The sequence below is a fragment of the Mustela nigripes genome, chromosome 14, assembly GCF_022355385.1.
Source record: "Mustela nigripes isolate SB6536 chromosome 14, MUSNIG.SB6536, whole genome shotgun sequence".
Lineage (NCBI taxonomy): Eukaryota > Metazoa > Chordata > Mammalia > Carnivora > Mustelidae > Mustela > Mustela nigripes.
The window spans coordinates 91,963,717-91,980,554 of NC_081570.1; the positions used below are offsets into that span (position 1 = coordinate 91,963,717).

Here is a 16,838-nt window from a genome sequence, read left to right on the forward strand (position 1 = left end):
CCTGAAATAAAGATGATAAAGGTTTCCTAGGCTCCCTTGACAGATGTGGCCATACGGCTAAATTCTAGTCAGTATTAGTAACATAAGTTTGTGGCATATTTACAAGGGATCCTTAAACCAAAGGAGTCCCCTTCAGCTGCCTAGAATGAAGATTTTATAACTGGAGCTCCCGCAGCTATCTTGGACAACAAAGTGACCAACCCTGAGCACAGAAGCCAAATGCTTATCGTGAAGAGCAGAAGCCCTGAGTCTGGATCCCTGAGGATACTTCAGTGAGCCACCAAACCACCCTTCATCTACCTACCCCAGATCCTTTTTCACAAAAGAGATAAAAGCATCCATACTGTAAAATCTCTTGTATCCAGTTAAGTTCCTTGATTTATGGCAACTGAACAAAATGTTAACTGGTCTGCCTATCGTACAGTCCAAGGAGAGCTGCCTGCTCCAGACAAGAAATTTACCTTCCCTCCTCTGCAGAAGCGTTTTCATTCATCCAAAGATTATATAGCAAAAAAGAACCCAGAAGTAAATACTAGCCCAGCATCATTCTCATAAGAGCAAAGGCTTGAGATCAGCTCTACCTGTGCCCATTGTCACCAACCCCAAGTAGACAAGTCACCACTTGAAAACCTCCTTAAAATAGCACCCTTGGTTTATGATGGAGCCCACAATCTGTGAGAGACTAGGCAGAGGCCACCAATTTCCTTATTCAGGCCCCAGCCAAGGGGACCTACAGCAGAGCCACAGCATCCATGCATACAACTACTAACCTCTTTGGCTTTACCCCTATAATCAAGAACAATACAGTATTAGCCCCACGATGTATACTGGGATGGTGCCTTCTGGTTTTACAAGTCCTCATGGGTATAGATTAAGATCCTAAATACAAAACAATATTAATAATAGTGATAACAATAGATATCATTATTGTTCTATACCATATGACTGCTGGTGTGCCACTCAGCCTGAAACATATCATTGAAATCCAAAACAGTATCATCCTTATTTTATAGAGGAGGAAACCAGGGCTCTGAGAGATAATGAACTTAGCTAAGACCATGCAGCCAACTCATGACCGTGGTTACTGACGAATCCAGAATTGTTCTATGAGCTTACAAACATCTTAGCAGCACCATCACTGCTCTCAAAATGTTAGATAAAATAATCTCAAGAAAATCTGTTTTTCTCAATTCGGAACTACAATAAAACATTCTAATCTTATCCCCATATTAACATGAGCATTTCTCAAAGCAAAAGAAGGAACAAGAGCCCGATAGAATTTGTCCACAAATGGTAAACAGTGCTAGAATACAAATGAGGCAAATCCAAAGTGCTTTTCTCCCCACCCACCCCCCACCCGCTCCCTACCCCGAATTTCACTTTTTGCTAACAGTTTCAATTTCAGGGTCACCTTAATGTTTTTGTAACAAGGTCACTATGCACCTTTTAATCCAAAACATCAAAACCAAAAAGAAACCCCTATAATAACGTGTTTTTGTGTAATTACATCTCTTTATGCCATTCCTTTTGAAACAGGTCTAACTTATTTCCCACCTCTTCCTTGAGCTTCCACTTTCATAAAAGGAAAGAACACGGAAAGAACTCAAGACCTTAAAACATTCATTGAAAACACCAGGTAATTTATCTAGGACTCAAACAACAAATGAGTCCAAAAAAAAATCAAATGAGGGGAAGAAATGAATTTTTCTATTAAAAATAAAATATGTGCAAATATGAATGTGTGTGTTTGCAACCACTTCTGCTTTAAAGATCTATATAAAATACGGTCAGTATATCAAAAGTTTATCATCAGAATTGTTAATATTTTCACAGGCTGCAGAAAGCTTAAGAATTAAAATATGCCCAAGAGAAGAAAGTCAAACAGAATGTTAGAGTGCCCTCTTTCTTTTTCTTGAAGAAATTCGCCAAAGCCTCTCTCGTAGGAGACCAAAGTTATCAAGCTGACCAGCCAAGTAGCAATCATGCTCAAAGTGTTTCCACAGTCTCTATATACACGCTACAAGGGCTGGAGTACATTTATTGACAATTCATTACTTGTAAGAGATTTTTAAGTAGTAGAAAAAACACTTTTAAAGGTAGAAATACTCACAAAGCCATTTCAAACTGTTCCAGCCATTTTTTCTTTAAATCTTTTGTTTTGCAATAAAATTCTAATCCATTTTGTCCCTGGGTATGGATGAGGTAGAAGCCATAAGACCACTGTTGAAAGTAATATTCCTCAGGTTAATATGTATACTTCAGCGATAACATCATGCTTCCAAATTCACTAAAACACCACCACAGTCACCCACAAACCGCTCATAACATTATCAGCATATGAACTGTGAACAATCAGACTTTTATAGTCAGCTTTATCTCTGTAACAGTTCTTATGCCAAATGCATTTTACTTGACCATTAAGGCTTTAGAGATGATCACTGTCAGTTGTGACACTGTCCAATTATGTCTCACAGAGGCCTGCTCCTCATCAATCTCGAGAAAGAAAAATCACCTGCACTGATAAGCCCTCTCATATTAATGCATTAGTATCCTCTCCTTGAATGGTCAAAGTCATGAGTAAATTATGGTAATTAATTTTCAAAGATTCACCTTTTTATTTTCTTTATCAGTTGTAGGATTGTTGGCTATTTTGTACTGCTGAAGATCTATTATTTCCTTCATTTCATAGTTATCGCCTTTCCTTTTACATACAATCACTGCCAAATCAAATAAGAAGATATGCCTGAGAGAATGAGAGACAGAAGAATGTACGTTAACTTTTCCTTGGTAAAATTTAATTAAACCAACCAAACATTGTTTCTTTATGTTAAAGACCAAGGCAGTGTTGCCTATGGAAAAGAATGAACTGTGCATACCCTGGCACTACACTTGACGGGATGAATGGCCTTACTTTACCTTAGTTTCATTTTAAAAATACACAAAATTATAGTATGAATATATACATTCAGAGTTGCTCAGGAACAACTGAGAAAGCCACAACGTGTCCAGGAGCAATTTTTTCCCCCCGTTTAAAAACTAGCCATTTACAGAATACTAATGATAAGAGTAGTGAACTTCTGATATTTTGAGGAGTGGACCAGAATGTGTAGGGAGGTGTCTGTCCCTTTCACAAAGATGACTCACTTAATTTAAATCCTCAGGACCACATGCTGAGATATCATTTTTCATCTTCATTTTACTGGGGAGGAAACAGGATTAGAGAAGTTAAATAATTTGCTCAAGGTCGCACAGCTAGTGAAGGGCAGAGCAAGGTTCACACCAGATCTGACTGTGGAACCCACACTTTCACCCTCTATGTTGCTCCTCATGATTTCATGGACCACCGGAAACACAAACCAAGCAGTATATGAGCAAAATGCAAACTAGAAAAATTATGGTTATATTTTTGTATTGATGCTTCTCTTAATTTTTAATGACAATGTAATTGGGGGAGAAAAAACAAACTTGTAATCCTATCACCCCATATCAATATTTTCATCTTTTAGAAAATTCTCAGGAATTAACATGTATACATTTTAAAATAATGATAATGAAAACGATACATTTACATAGCTCTAATACTTGCATCACTTTCAAAGACTATTTTCCTGGAGAGGCTGAAAAAGGATAGGTCTCCTAGGAGCTACCTGTAGCACCTGGGTATCAAGTTGGAAGCAAGAGCTGACATTGCCCCCTGCTGGCTGACTTTCTCTTTCCAAAAGTTCCAGAAATGGCCATTTTAACCAACCAAACAAGTTTAGCAACCCTATGTCTATAATTTGGGATACCAGGCCAAGCTCACTAACCTGAACTTCCCTCAAGAAAATATCATGAAATGGTCCCCACTTAGACCAATTTCTTAGAGCACTTCATATTTTTAGTTGTTTTCAAACGTATACCAAAAAAAGAAATCAAACAATTCTGTTGTCTATTACTGTAGCTCTATTCTCATTTCAGTGTGTCCCTTTGAACCTCAGCTAAAGCGATATTTGTCATATCCCTCTTAAGAACTTAGACAAATCAACAGATACCAAAACACAGGTATTTTTCTCTAACATATTTATGAGAAAATTGTAGAAAAACCATAGGTTGGTCTGTCCCCTTGTTTTTCTTCCTCTGCTTCCCTTTGTCCTAGAATTGTTTTCTCAATCTTCTGATACTAACCACTTATTCTGAAAATAAGTATTGCTCCTCTTTTCTCACCTTTCTTGTTTCGTGTGCTTGTCTAGAGTAGTTATTCGAATTTCACCATCTCCCTGAGGTCGTCCAAAAAGCAAAACCGGTTGGTTCTGAAATATAAAATTCACATGTCTCAACTTTTTGTAATCATGTAAAAACAGAAATAAATATTAGCGAGGATATTTGCTAGGAACAGCTACCTTATCACACTACAAGTTTTATCATTTTACATTTTTAGCACACTTAGTCTAAAACGCTCAGGTCTATATGGTTCACTTTCAAAACCAGTCTGTCCTTGGGCCTTGGAGGTATACTGAGGACATTAATTAATTTTACTCATAACTTAATAGGGAAGTTAGCTACCAAAAGCAAGAATTAACTGGAAGAATTTAAATCACAACAAAGTTACAGCAACTAATACTTAGGGAGCACCCATTTTGTACCAGACACGGTAGTAGATACAGGGCAAAGTTTTCCCCTGCCCAGTGGGGGGAAAATATTCACAGAAGTATATAATTAGAAAAAAGAGTATCCCCCCCACAATGGGGGGAAAATATTCACAGAAGTATGTAATTAGAAGAAAGAGTACAGGAAACATGCATTGCCAGGGGCTTCATTTGTTCTAGAAAGCCAAGGATAGCTTCCTTGAGCTAAGATCTCAAGAACAAAAAGTATGACTTAATAATTAAACATAATGAACCAATTCCCCAGAGGCAGACAATAAAAAAAGTAAGTATTTATGAAAACCTACTGTAAAAGGTGCTAAGGAGACAAAAAAAACTGACTGAAAATTATCACTAACATCTGGGAGATTATATTCTAATAGAGAAAGCAGATATGTAATTAATTGTGCTGCAAGAAAATATAAAAATAGATATTCCCTAACAAAGTCCCCATTATGTATTCTGCAGAAAATAGAAAACTCCATCATAAAATTCATGTGGAATCTAAAGGGACTCTTAATAGTCAAAACAATATTGAAAAAGAACAAAGTTGCGGTGTTAGTCTTCCTGATTTCAAACCTTATTACAAAACTATGGTAATCAAAACAGGGTGGCACTTGCATAAAGATAAACTTCTAGGGGCACCTGGGTGGCTCAGTTGGTTAAGCAACCGCCTTTGGCTCAGGTCATGGTCCCGGAGTCCCGGGATCGAGTCCCACATCGGGCTCCCAGCTCCATGGGGAGTCTGCTTCTCCCTCTGACCTTCTCTCCTTTCATGCTCTCTCTCACTGTCTCTCAAATAAATAAATAAAAATATTTAAAAAAAAAAAAAGATAATCTTTTAGGCCAATGAAACAGAATACCTGGAAATATGCCGTCATATATATCTGGTCAAAGGATTTTTGAAAACAGTACCAAGATCATTCAATGAGGATAGAACAGCTTTTACAACAAAAGATTCTGGTGACACTGGATATGCACAGGCAGAAGAATGAAATTGGACACTTACCTTAAACAGTATAACACACTGATCAAAAAACCAAATATATAAAACTCTTAGATGAAAACTCAGGGGGAAAGTTTTATGACATTGGATTTTGCAATGATTTCTTAGATATGCCACTATACTATACCACTAGTGGAAAGCACTATCCACAAAAGACCAGTAAGTTGAAATTCATCAAAAGTGAATGTTTTGTGCAAAGGAAAATATCAACAGAGTGAAAAGAATGGCAGACAATACTTGCCAACAAAATGTGGGACAAAAATGGATATCCAGAATATATAAAGAATTCTTATAACTCAACAAAAACAAAAAATAAGCAAACATGACTCAAAAATAGGCAAAGGACTTGAAGAGACATTTCTCTAGAAAGATATATAAATGGCCAAAAAGCATATGAAAAGATACTCAGTATCTCTAATCATTAGGGAAATACAAAGCCAAAACCATAATAAGATGCTACTTTGTACCCATTTGGATGGATATTATTTTTTTAAAAAAGAAAAAAGAAGAAAAGGAAAGAACAAGTGTTGGCAAGGACGTGGAGATACTGGAATTCCTGTGCATTGCTGGCGGGAACATAAAATGGGGCAGTCACTGTAGAAAACAGTATGGCTAGCCCTCAAAAAATTAAACCTAGAATTACCATATAATCCAGCAATTCTACTTCTGGGTATATATCCAAAAGAAGTGAAAGCAGGGACTTGAGCATATATGTGCACACCAGTGTTCACAGCAGCATCATTCACAACAGCCAAAGAGGGAGGAAATCCAAGTGTCCATAGACAGCTGAATGGATAATCAAAATGTGGAGTATAAGCAATGCTATATTTTAAAGCCTCAAAAAAAAAAAATTCTTTAAAAAACAAAATGAAATTCGGATACATGCTACAACAAGGGTGAATACTGAAGACATTATGCTAAATAAAGTATGCCAGTTACAGAAGGACAAATAATACATGATTCCACCTGCATGAGGGACCTAGAGTAGTCAAATTCACAAAGACAGAAAGTCTGGTGAATTTCCAACCACCAACCCTGGTGGTTGCCAGGGGGCTGGGAGGAGGGGAGAACAGAGTTCGTATTTAATGGGTACAGGGCTTCAGTTTCACAAGATGAAGAGAGTTCTGGAGATGGACAGTGGTGATGGCTGCCCAACAACATGAATGTATTTAACATCACAAAACTGTACATTCAAAAATGGTAAATGTCATATATATTATACACACACACACACACACACTGCTAAACAACTATCCAGGCAATATGCTATGTATTTACAAAGAGAAAGTAACAATGGGAGATAAGGGAAAGAATTATTTTAGTTGGATCTTGAAGGAATCTGATAGGAAATAATGGGAAGACATCCTAGGGTTTGACTCCATTATCATCAAAGGCGGAATGATAAAAATGTACGGCCAATTAGAGACCTTACAACACAGCAGGAGAGCTGCAAAGCAAAGTATGTGGGCAGGTACTGGCTGGATGAGTTCAGGAAAGTAGTTGAAGCCCAGATCACTGAGGGCTTTAAATACCATGCTAAGGAATGTTGCCTGAATCCTGAAGGCAACGGCAATACTGACACGGTTGGGAAAGAGACAGAATCGAGAAGTCCACCATCTGGGAGTGCAACGATGTGAAGGAAAGGCTGGAGGCTCCTGTGACGGGAAAGGTGGCAGATGAGGTCCTGAAAGGGGGGCGTGACCATACACGTGAAAAGATGTTTCCGAGAAAGCAGCAATAAAATTGCTCCACCCACCAAGAGAAGAGTCTTTCCTTCATAGCTGTATCTCTATTTTCACTGCCCATAGCTCCATCCGGGCCTCCACCAGCTCTTTTTTGAAACTAGTCCTCCCACTCACCACTCTCCCAACTTAGAGCCCCTCACTCACCCAAACACTCTTGCCTTTCAACCTCTAAAACACTCCAGGTTCCAGCCCATCTTCGGGCATTTCATTTGCTATGGCTTCTGTCTGGATTCCTCTCCCCCAGATCTCTGCACCACTGGTTTCTTCTTATGCCTCAGGTTCAAGAGGCAAATGACTCAGAAGGACTTTTTCTCACCATCTCATCTAAATGAAGCCTCTCCTTAGTATACTCTGTTCCCTCGCCCTGTTCACAGCATGGATCCCAGTAGAGCATTTTTAAACGTCTTTTTCTGCCTCCTCAGCCATGAGACCCTGCTGTTCACAGTTATAACCCCGGTCCCAAAGAAAATGTCTGGCACACAGGAGTCACCCAGTAAATATATAAAATGAATAGATTAACAGGAATCAGCCATGAGTATGTGTGGGGGTAAACAAAAGAAAAGAAAAAGGAAAAAAAAACACAAAATTCCAATGTTTGAACTTGTACAGCCAAGGGAAGAAGCAGAGTGTGATTAAAGAGGGAGGGACAAGCAAAGGCAGAAAGTCCTTAGACAATGACACACATTTCACCGGTGCCATGAGAGAGCTATGTGGGTGCTGCCAAACAAAAACCAGGAAAAAACCTACAACAGCAGAAACTTCAAGGTAAACTATCTTTTCTTCAAAAACAACTTGTAGAATGTCCTCTGATTTATGAGTTAGGGAAGCTGGATAGCAGGATAATTACATACCAGATTTTCTATAGAAAGCTGAAACTGTTTAATTTCACGAAGGGTCTCATTATCTCTTTTCACTTCATTCACATATTGTGCCAAGTCCTAAAGAATAAAGAGAAGGGTATAAAAGGAAGTCAGGATAAGGCTGGAGAAAAGACGAAAACTGTTTGAAAGAAAACGCACCATTAATTTCATTAGCGGTAAAAGTAATCACCATAACTTTTCAAAGACAATAAAACGAACATCCAATCAATCAAAGCTGCAACTGAAAAGCAGGTTTTGAAGTGTCTGCCGTACAGCTGGGCAGACGAAGGCGTTGTCATTCACCTCACCTCTGAGAAGAACAGGGATATAAAACAAAAGCAAACAAAATCTGCCACCATGCAGAACAACAAAAGGAAACTAGGTCAGGAGAATGCAAATTCCAGACATGTTAATAACTGACCTTGAGAGAATCACATTCTTACACGGGTTAGAATAAGGTCAATAGTGCAATGAAGGATTAGCAGGAGAAAAAAGTAACTATAAGTAAGACAGTGAGTCCAGTGCAGCAGGACTGTTTCCTGCAACCAGGTGGTGTCTTAGTTCCTGGAGAGCTTTCGGTCTGGCCGCCAGTTCAATTTTAAAGAGTTCATGAAGGAGAAGCAGAGAGGATGAGAAAAACCTCAGAGCACTGAAATGAATTAAAAGTGAACAAACAATGCGGGACACATTTCTCCACGTGCCTTCTTCACCTACTTTAAAATGTCTTTTTCTCATATTTGAGGAAACATTAGCTAATCTTTCCATACTGTAAGTAGCTATTTTTATTATATGTGCTCTAGATTTTCCTGTTTTCTGGGTGTTCTTTTTTCTCTACCCTCTTAAATTCATCTGCAACAGTAGGAACAGACCTCAGACAAAAAAGCAGTTCCTTACTTTGTTCTAAATGAAAGTCTGACTTTTCATAGGATGTATCTATAAAGGATTTCTTTAAAAATTGGAAACTTGGTATGACTTTGGAAAAGAATAACAAATAATTGTGTGATGGTTCCTGACAGGCTCCTGAAATCAGCCAAAGAGCAGAGCCCTCACGGACCCTGGCAGAGGGACGCAGAGAAGCCATTAGCATTGTTCTGATAGAGTCACATCACCATTTTGTCTTGAAAACAAATATTGGCTTATGTTTTAAGTTAGGAGTAAATATTTCTTTCAAAGTCAACGTGCCGCACAATGTAGAAATTGGAGCGTTACAGATTACCCAGTATGTTTAAAAGTCTGCCTTTATCTACTTACAGCTCTTGATTTTCAGATTTCTCTAGAAATAGAGACCCCAACTGAAATCCACCTGTGCTGATGTACAACATCCATGAAGGTCAACCTGGCAGAGAGCCTCACTTGAGGAAAGTAAGTCACGCCAGTGTTCTGAAGTCACCAGCTGACCTGCTGCTTGCACAAGCCAACAGGATTTTATTAGTAACCACAAAAAGAATGTGAAATAAAACCATTATATTAAATCATTCCTGGTGGTTATAAAAGTTGTCATACTTTCATAAAAAACAAGTTATTTTAATATACCTCTTGGTTTTATGTATCTTTGTCTAACAATTAAATCCACGCAAGGCTATCTATTCCAGTTAAAAATATCCAGTTCTCAGGGCACCTGGGTGGCTCAGTGGGTTAAGCCTCTGCCTTTGGTTCAGGTCATGATATCAGGGTTCTGGAATCAAGCCCTGAGTAGGGCTCTCTGCTCAGCAGGAAGCCTGCTTTTCCCTCTCCTTCTGTTGCTTCCCCTGCTTGTGGTCTCTCTTCTCTCTCTTCAGATAAATAAAATTAAAAAAATATATATATATATCCAGTTTTCTGGGGTGCCTGGATGACTCAGTCAGTTAAGTGTCCAACTCTTAATTTTGGTTCCAGTCATGATCTCAGGTGAGATCGAGCCCCTCATTAGGCTGCATCAGGCTCCGTGCTCAGCTCAGGACTCTGCTTGAAGATTCTCTACCTCTGCCCCTCCCTCAACTCATGTACACTCTCTCCCTTTAAAATTAATTAATTAACTAATTAATTAATCTTTAATAAGTACCTATCTCTCCCCACCAAATACAAAACTATACAAATATTTATATATTAAAATATATCAGCATATAATGCATATGTATTAGCAGTTTGTATTCTATTGTTTTTAAGCAGGAATAAAAAATATAAAGAAGTTAAGGATACATTTGCCTTACCTTCATTGCATCAAGAGCCAATTTCAGATTTGCCTTCTCAGTAGGATCGGTGGTATGCTTGACCAATTCCTATTTGGAAGATACAATTCAGTATTACTTTCATCAATTAAAACCAAAATATAAGAAAGAAAAAATTTTAAGAAATAAGCCATTTTTATCACTATTTGCACCATAATATAATAAATGGGATGCAATTTAACTAGGTTCTATTTCCATAAAAAATCTCAAACTTTAAGAACACTAGCTAGACACCAAAAGGATATAAGACAATGGTTATAAACACTTTCCATTCAAAGATGAACCTGAATTCTATCCCCCGTCATTACAATGACATCCTTCCCAAATGTCATGAAAGATCTCCTCATTGTCAACTGATTCTGATGACTACTCCTCTCTCCTAGCTTCAGGAACATTAGGATCTTTTGTTTGTTGCTATTATTGGTGGTGGTGGTTAGTCCATCCTAAATTTCTGCCGATTCACCCATCTCTCATACTTTCTTCTTTATCTGTACCTTTGAAATTTGCCATTCCCTAGATTTTCACCTTGGGCTTCTGTTATTCTTACCATACATACTCTACAAATTCTATCATAATCATCTCTATAACGTCAATGTTCACCTAATAAGACAATCCCTCTCAAAGAAATGTGCTCAAACCCAGAACGCACGCCCGAGTCCCAGAAATCTTCTGTCCAACTAAACAGTTCTACCTGGGTATCTCACGAGCCCACCCAACCCAACAATTCCAAACTTAAGGCACTTTCACCCACAACCCTGCTCTGGTTCCTGTTTATGTTTTATTGAATGAGGACACCCCCACCAATGGAATCACCTAAGCCAAAACCTAAGAAGTGTCCCAGGTGCTCCTCTCCCATACTATCTTCTAGCAATACTGACTTTGATCTTACCCCTGGAAACCATCCCCACTGCCACTACATTGGTTCAAGTCCATACTCTTTTTCACCTGGGTTATTCTAAATTTGCTTCTGACTTGTAGCCTCTCTGGACTACAATCTGTTCATTCTATTGACATCAGAGCTAGGTTTCTAATGTACAAACTGGATCCTGTCCCTATCCTATTTAGACATCTGTGATGCCCACAAAAGCTTCAGGTCATCAACCATACCTCTTAGACCCTTCATGGTCTGAATTCTGCAAACCTCTTTCAATTTCTTTCCATTCCATCCAAACAACCTATATTCTAGCCACATTAAATTAACTGCATTTCTCAAAATATGTTCTCATGTCTGATCCCATTAGGCATGCTGTTTGCTCTCCTTAGAAAGCCCTTCCTCTCTGATGCCTCTATTGAACTCCTACTGTTCCCTTCACAACCAATTTAAGAATCACTTCTCAGTGAAGCTTTCTATGACAGAGGCCCCCAGAAATCCCCAGCCTCCCCAGGCACAATTAACTAGGCCTTTATTTGTACTCCCTCTGTGCTTTTTGTATACCTATCACATTGTATGGCACCCGGAAGCTTACATTTCATTTTCCCTATCTAAACAGTGAGCTTTATCAGTCTGGGAAGGCAAGAGCTGTTTTATATCATGAATGCCTAACAGTATGTGTTGAACAGGGAAGACACTCAAAACTTTTTTGCTGAATTTAGTATCAGTAGTGTTTCTAGTTATAAAGAGGATTTATAGCCATCAGATTTGTTAAGTATAAAAACTTGTCCACATAATATTCTCTTACTTCTATTTTCAATTTTATTCTCAAAGTTTCAAATACTCTACTCTCAAATACTCTAATTTTATAAATCTGTGATTTCAAACCATAAAGTATTTCAAAAATTATTTCCCCACTAAAGTACAGCAGTAAGTAGGAAATGTTCAAATTCATACCTCATTAATGTAACGAATGTCTAAACATTAGACAAATTCCACTCCACACTATCAAGATAGAAAAACATTTCTAGGATTTTTAATCTATATGTTACCCCAAATAAAAATTTCCCTATTTTAAAAAATCATAAAACTAAATATTTTATTACTACTTTTTATTATGTTATGTTAGTCACCATACAGTGCATCATGAGTTTTTGATACAGTGTTTCAAGACTCCTTATTTACATATAACACCAGTGCTCCATGCAATTATGTGCCCTCCTTAATACCCACCCCTGGGCCAACCCATCCCCCCACCTCCCCTCCCCTCTAAAACCCTCAGGTTGTTTCTTGGAGTTCACAGTTTTTCATGGTTTGTCTCCCCTTCTAATTTCCACCCCATTCATTTTTCCCTTCCTTCTCCTAATGTCCTCCATGCTATTCCTTATGTTCCACAAGTATGTGAAACTATATGATAATTGACTTTCTCTGTTTGACTTATTTTACTCAGCATGATCTCCTCCAGTCCCATCAAGGTTGATGCAAAAGTTGGGCATTCATCCTTTCTGATGGCTGAGTTATATTCCGTTGTATATATGGACCACATCTTTATCCATCGTCCACTGAAGGGCATCTCAGCTCTTTCCAGTTTGGCTATTGTGTACAATGCTAATACCTCTATTTTTAACTTTTTGAGGAACCTCCACACTATTTTCCAAAGTGGCTGCACCAACTTGCATTCTCACCAACAGTGTAAAAGGGCTCCCCTTTCTCCACAACCTCTCCAACATTTGTTGTTTCTTGCCTTGTTAATTTTGGCCATTCTAACTGTGTAAGGTGAAATCTCAGTGTGGTTTTGATAGGAATATCCCTGATGGCTAATGATGATAAACATTTTTTCAGGTGTCTGTTAGCCATCTTTGGTGAAGTGTCTGTTCTTGTCTTCCACCCACTTTTTGACTTGATTATTTGTCTTTTGTGTGTTGAATTTTAGGAGTTCTTTATAGATGTTGGATATCAGCCCTTTGTCTGTAGTGTCATTTGCAAATATCTTCTCCCAATCCGTGGGTTGCCTCTTCATTTTGTTGACTATTTCCTTTGCTGTGCAGAAGCTTTTTATCTTGATGAAGTCCTAAAAGTTCATTTTTGCTTGTGTTTCCTTTGCCTTTGGAGATGTGTCTTGAAAGAAGCTGCCAGGTCAAAGAGGTTACTGCCTATGTTCCCTTCTAGGATTTTGATGGATTCCAGTCTCACATTGAGGTCTTTCATCCATTTTGAGTTCAACTTTGTGTATTTTTCAAAGTGCTGGAAGAAATGGTCCTAAAATTTGTATGGAACTGGAAAAGACCCAAAAAGCCGAGGAAATGTTGAAAAAGAAAAACAAAGCCGGGGGGCATCACGTTGCCTGATTTCAAAGTCTATTACAAAGCTGTGATCACTAAGACAGCATGGTACTGGCACAAAAACAGACACATAGAGCAATGGAACAGAATAGAGAGCCAAGATATGGACCCTTGACTCTGTGGTCAAATAATCTACAAAGCAGGAAAAAATATCCAATGGGAAAAAGACAGTCTCTTCAATAAATGGTGCTGGGAAAATTGGACAGATATATACAGAAGAATGAAACTCGACCATTCTTTTACACCATACACAAAACTAAACATTCTTTTGAAATTTAAAATATAAAACAATCCAAGAGGGATTAAGGAAAAAAGCCTGCTAATTGCAAAAAAGTAGAGTCATATTTTAAACTTATAAAAGTCTCTCTAGAACTTTATAAATGACCAAAACATATGTTTCTTGAAAACTGCACCTTTTAAAATCTTCAATTGATATTTGACTATTCCAAAGTTACAAAATAAATTACTATTTTATTTTGGACATGTTTTTAGTTTCATGATGTCTCAGAGACTGATTGCTTAAGTCCTCATTATTTTTTCATAAAATCCAATTTGATTAAGTTGCTTTGAGTTTAGGTCTCATAAATGTTTTAATGCATTTTTAAGAAATAATCAGGGTTTGAATTTTTCTGATTTCTCAGTAGAACAAAAATAGAGATGACTAATAATTTCGCAACTATAGTTCAAGGAATTTAATATACGAGATGTATAAAGCGCAGCAGACTCAAAATTATATTTCACATACAGGTAGTAGATCTTTTTAAAATGACATTTCACACGCATCAGCAGAGTTGACAGACTAATACTGTAAGACATTTCCTTGGAGCAGAACTAATGAGCCTCTTGGTACAGCTATCAAATTAAATTTATAAGACTCTCCACCCTCATTAGAGGACTAACTGTGAAAACCATAAGCTTTGTGGTTATAACAAGAATCACTTCAAAATAAATGTAGTCTTATTATAATTTATTATAGCAGAAAGCAACATGGAATGTGACAGAATTCTTTTTTAGTTTATGGTTATAAGGCAAAAAGTCCTAAACACTTAACCTGCCAAAAATCAGGGGTATTGCAGCACTGCGAGTCTAATAAATGATTCCTGCTAACCAAAGAAGACCTGGTTAAAGGGATCTTTTTGTTTTGCCTTGGTTTTTTTTTGTTGTTGTTGTTGTTCATTTGTTTTTTTTGGAGCCAGTTCTATTGGAAGGACACAAAAAGTTACTTTGTGGAAGATATAGAATCATCTTTGCTAAAAGAAAAATTTTCCAGCTGTTCTGTTATTTCCCACTAAGCTATACTAACCATTGAAAAATCGCAAGGGAATACATCCCAAACGTAGAGTATACGGAGCATAATTGATGCTTCATGAATACTCTGTTAAATGAATAAATGAACAAATAACTAAACTGACAGTTTTAAGTTACATACCTGGAGGAGAAGGTGATACTTTAAAACACGTTGCATAGGAACCACAAGCAAATCTCGAAGAGTGAATTTTCCATTATTTGCTCTTTTGGAACATTCCTAATGAAAAGTTTTTTTAAAACTTCTTTAAAGACTTTGTTATTTTTATCAAAGGAAGTAATAAAGCAAGCATTAAAAGACGCAGAGGCCATAAACAAAACTCTTATTATATAATAAATATCTTGTTATTTTCCTCCTCAATAATCCTTTCTGAAAAGTAGTAAGTATATAATTAAAATCCAAAAAGACAAATAAACCTTGTAGCATTTCAACTCTAAAATGATTCATCAAGCAGAATGATATTTTGCATGAAAATTATTTTCTCTAATGGCCCTCTGGGGTCTTCTTCTACTCACCCTTACAGCTCCACCTTCTACTAATTCCCCCTAGCCGGCCTGTGGGCCGGGCATCAGGAACAAGTCCCTACTCATCCAACTGGTCATGTGCCTTCTTCTGCATGCCCCTCCCTTTTGTTCATTCTGTTCTCCCCAACCACCATGTGTTTGGTCCAGTTTCCAACAAAATTTCTTCATCCTCTTCAAGAACTATACATCTAGGCCTTTTGTGATAATCCCGATCAAAATTGTGTTCTCCCTGTGTGCCTTGTGAGCATTTTAACTGTTGCTGTACACAGTGTCTTCCCCAATGTATCTTTTACAGCTTTAAGAATCTAGTTGTTGCTTAATGAAATCTGTGAAACTGAATGAAATGGAAAGACTGACTCTAAATATTTGCTAAAGTATAAAACTTAATGGGATTCAAAGTTTCAAAAGCCTAATTTTTTAAAAAATCTCCTTTCTTAAAAGTTTATATAAAAATAGTGTTGTCTTGTGTCCATTCTTTTGCCATTAACTACGAATTTGAGGAAAGTACTCTGAAATATCAAAGCATGAATTCAGATCACAAGGTTTGGCTATGTAACCTTGAACAACTCGCTTTTCTGATTTTACTGTTTCTCACATATTTGTGATGTAATTTTTTTTAAAGAGACAGATCACAAGTAGGCAGAGAGGCAGGCAGAGAGAGGGGAGGAAGCAGGCTCCCTGCCGAGCAGAGAGCCCGATGCAGGGCTCGATCCCAGGACCCTGAGATCATGACCTGAGCCAAAGGCAGAGGCTTTAACCCACTGAGCCACTCAGGTGCCCTTGTGATGTAATTTTTACTTTATTTTAAATATTTTTTAATTTATTTGACAGAGACACAGCGAGAAAGTGATCATAGGCACAGGGAATGGAAGAGGTAGGAAATGGGCTCCCTGTTGAGCAGGGAGCACTACGTGATGTGGGGCTCAAACCCCAGGACCCTGGGATCCTGACCTGAGTTGAAGGCAGACACTTAATGACTCAGCCACCCAGGTGCCCCTGTGACCTAGTTTTTAAAAAACAACAAATTTCCATAAAATTATTATTATTAGAGAGAAACTAAGTCCAAAATCCTCAGACAACTGCACATCCCAGACCAAGGAATTTTCTAGTTCATAGAAAGAATTGCATTCAAGAAAATGCTGCTTTATTCATGAGTTTGCTTCTACTTTGTCCACATTTAGCTTTTCTGGCACATGGAAGGATATATTGTCAGGAGCTATAAAGTAAACATCATTAGCTCTAATGACCATAGTAACTTAATTAGTATTTGACTATAGGTCTTAACCAAGAACTGGGGACACATCTGGACATGTTAGCTTATGTCTTGTCAATTGCTGCAGTTCACTGAGAAGAAT

At 37.7% G+C, this 16,838-nt stretch overlaps 1 protein-coding gene across 4 annotated transcripts in view; it reads right to left on the reverse strand.

Annotated features, from left to right (window-relative positions):
- Nucleotides 1-16,838, reverse strand: part of VAV3 (vav guanine nucleotide exchange factor 3) — a 356,330-nt gene that overhangs the window by 158,623 nt on the left and 180,869 nt on the right. For all 4 annotated transcript variants that reach the window (XM_059375596.1, XM_059375594.1, XM_059375595.1 and 1 more), the window contains 6 exons: nt 15,083-15,178; nt 10,423-10,491; nt 8,225-8,311; nt 4,204-4,289; nt 2,611-2,743; nt 2,111-2,220 (listed from right to left, as the gene is read on the reverse strand). In XM_059375596.1, coding sequence (XP_059231579.1) covers nt 2,111-2,220; nt 2,611-2,743; nt 4,204-4,289; nt 8,225-8,311; nt 10,423-10,491; nt 15,083-15,178 — 581 coding nt within the window. The remainder of the gene's footprint in view (nt 1-2,110; nt 2,221-2,610; nt 2,744-4,203; nt 4,290-8,224; nt 8,312-10,422; nt 10,492-15,082; nt 15,179-16,838) is intronic.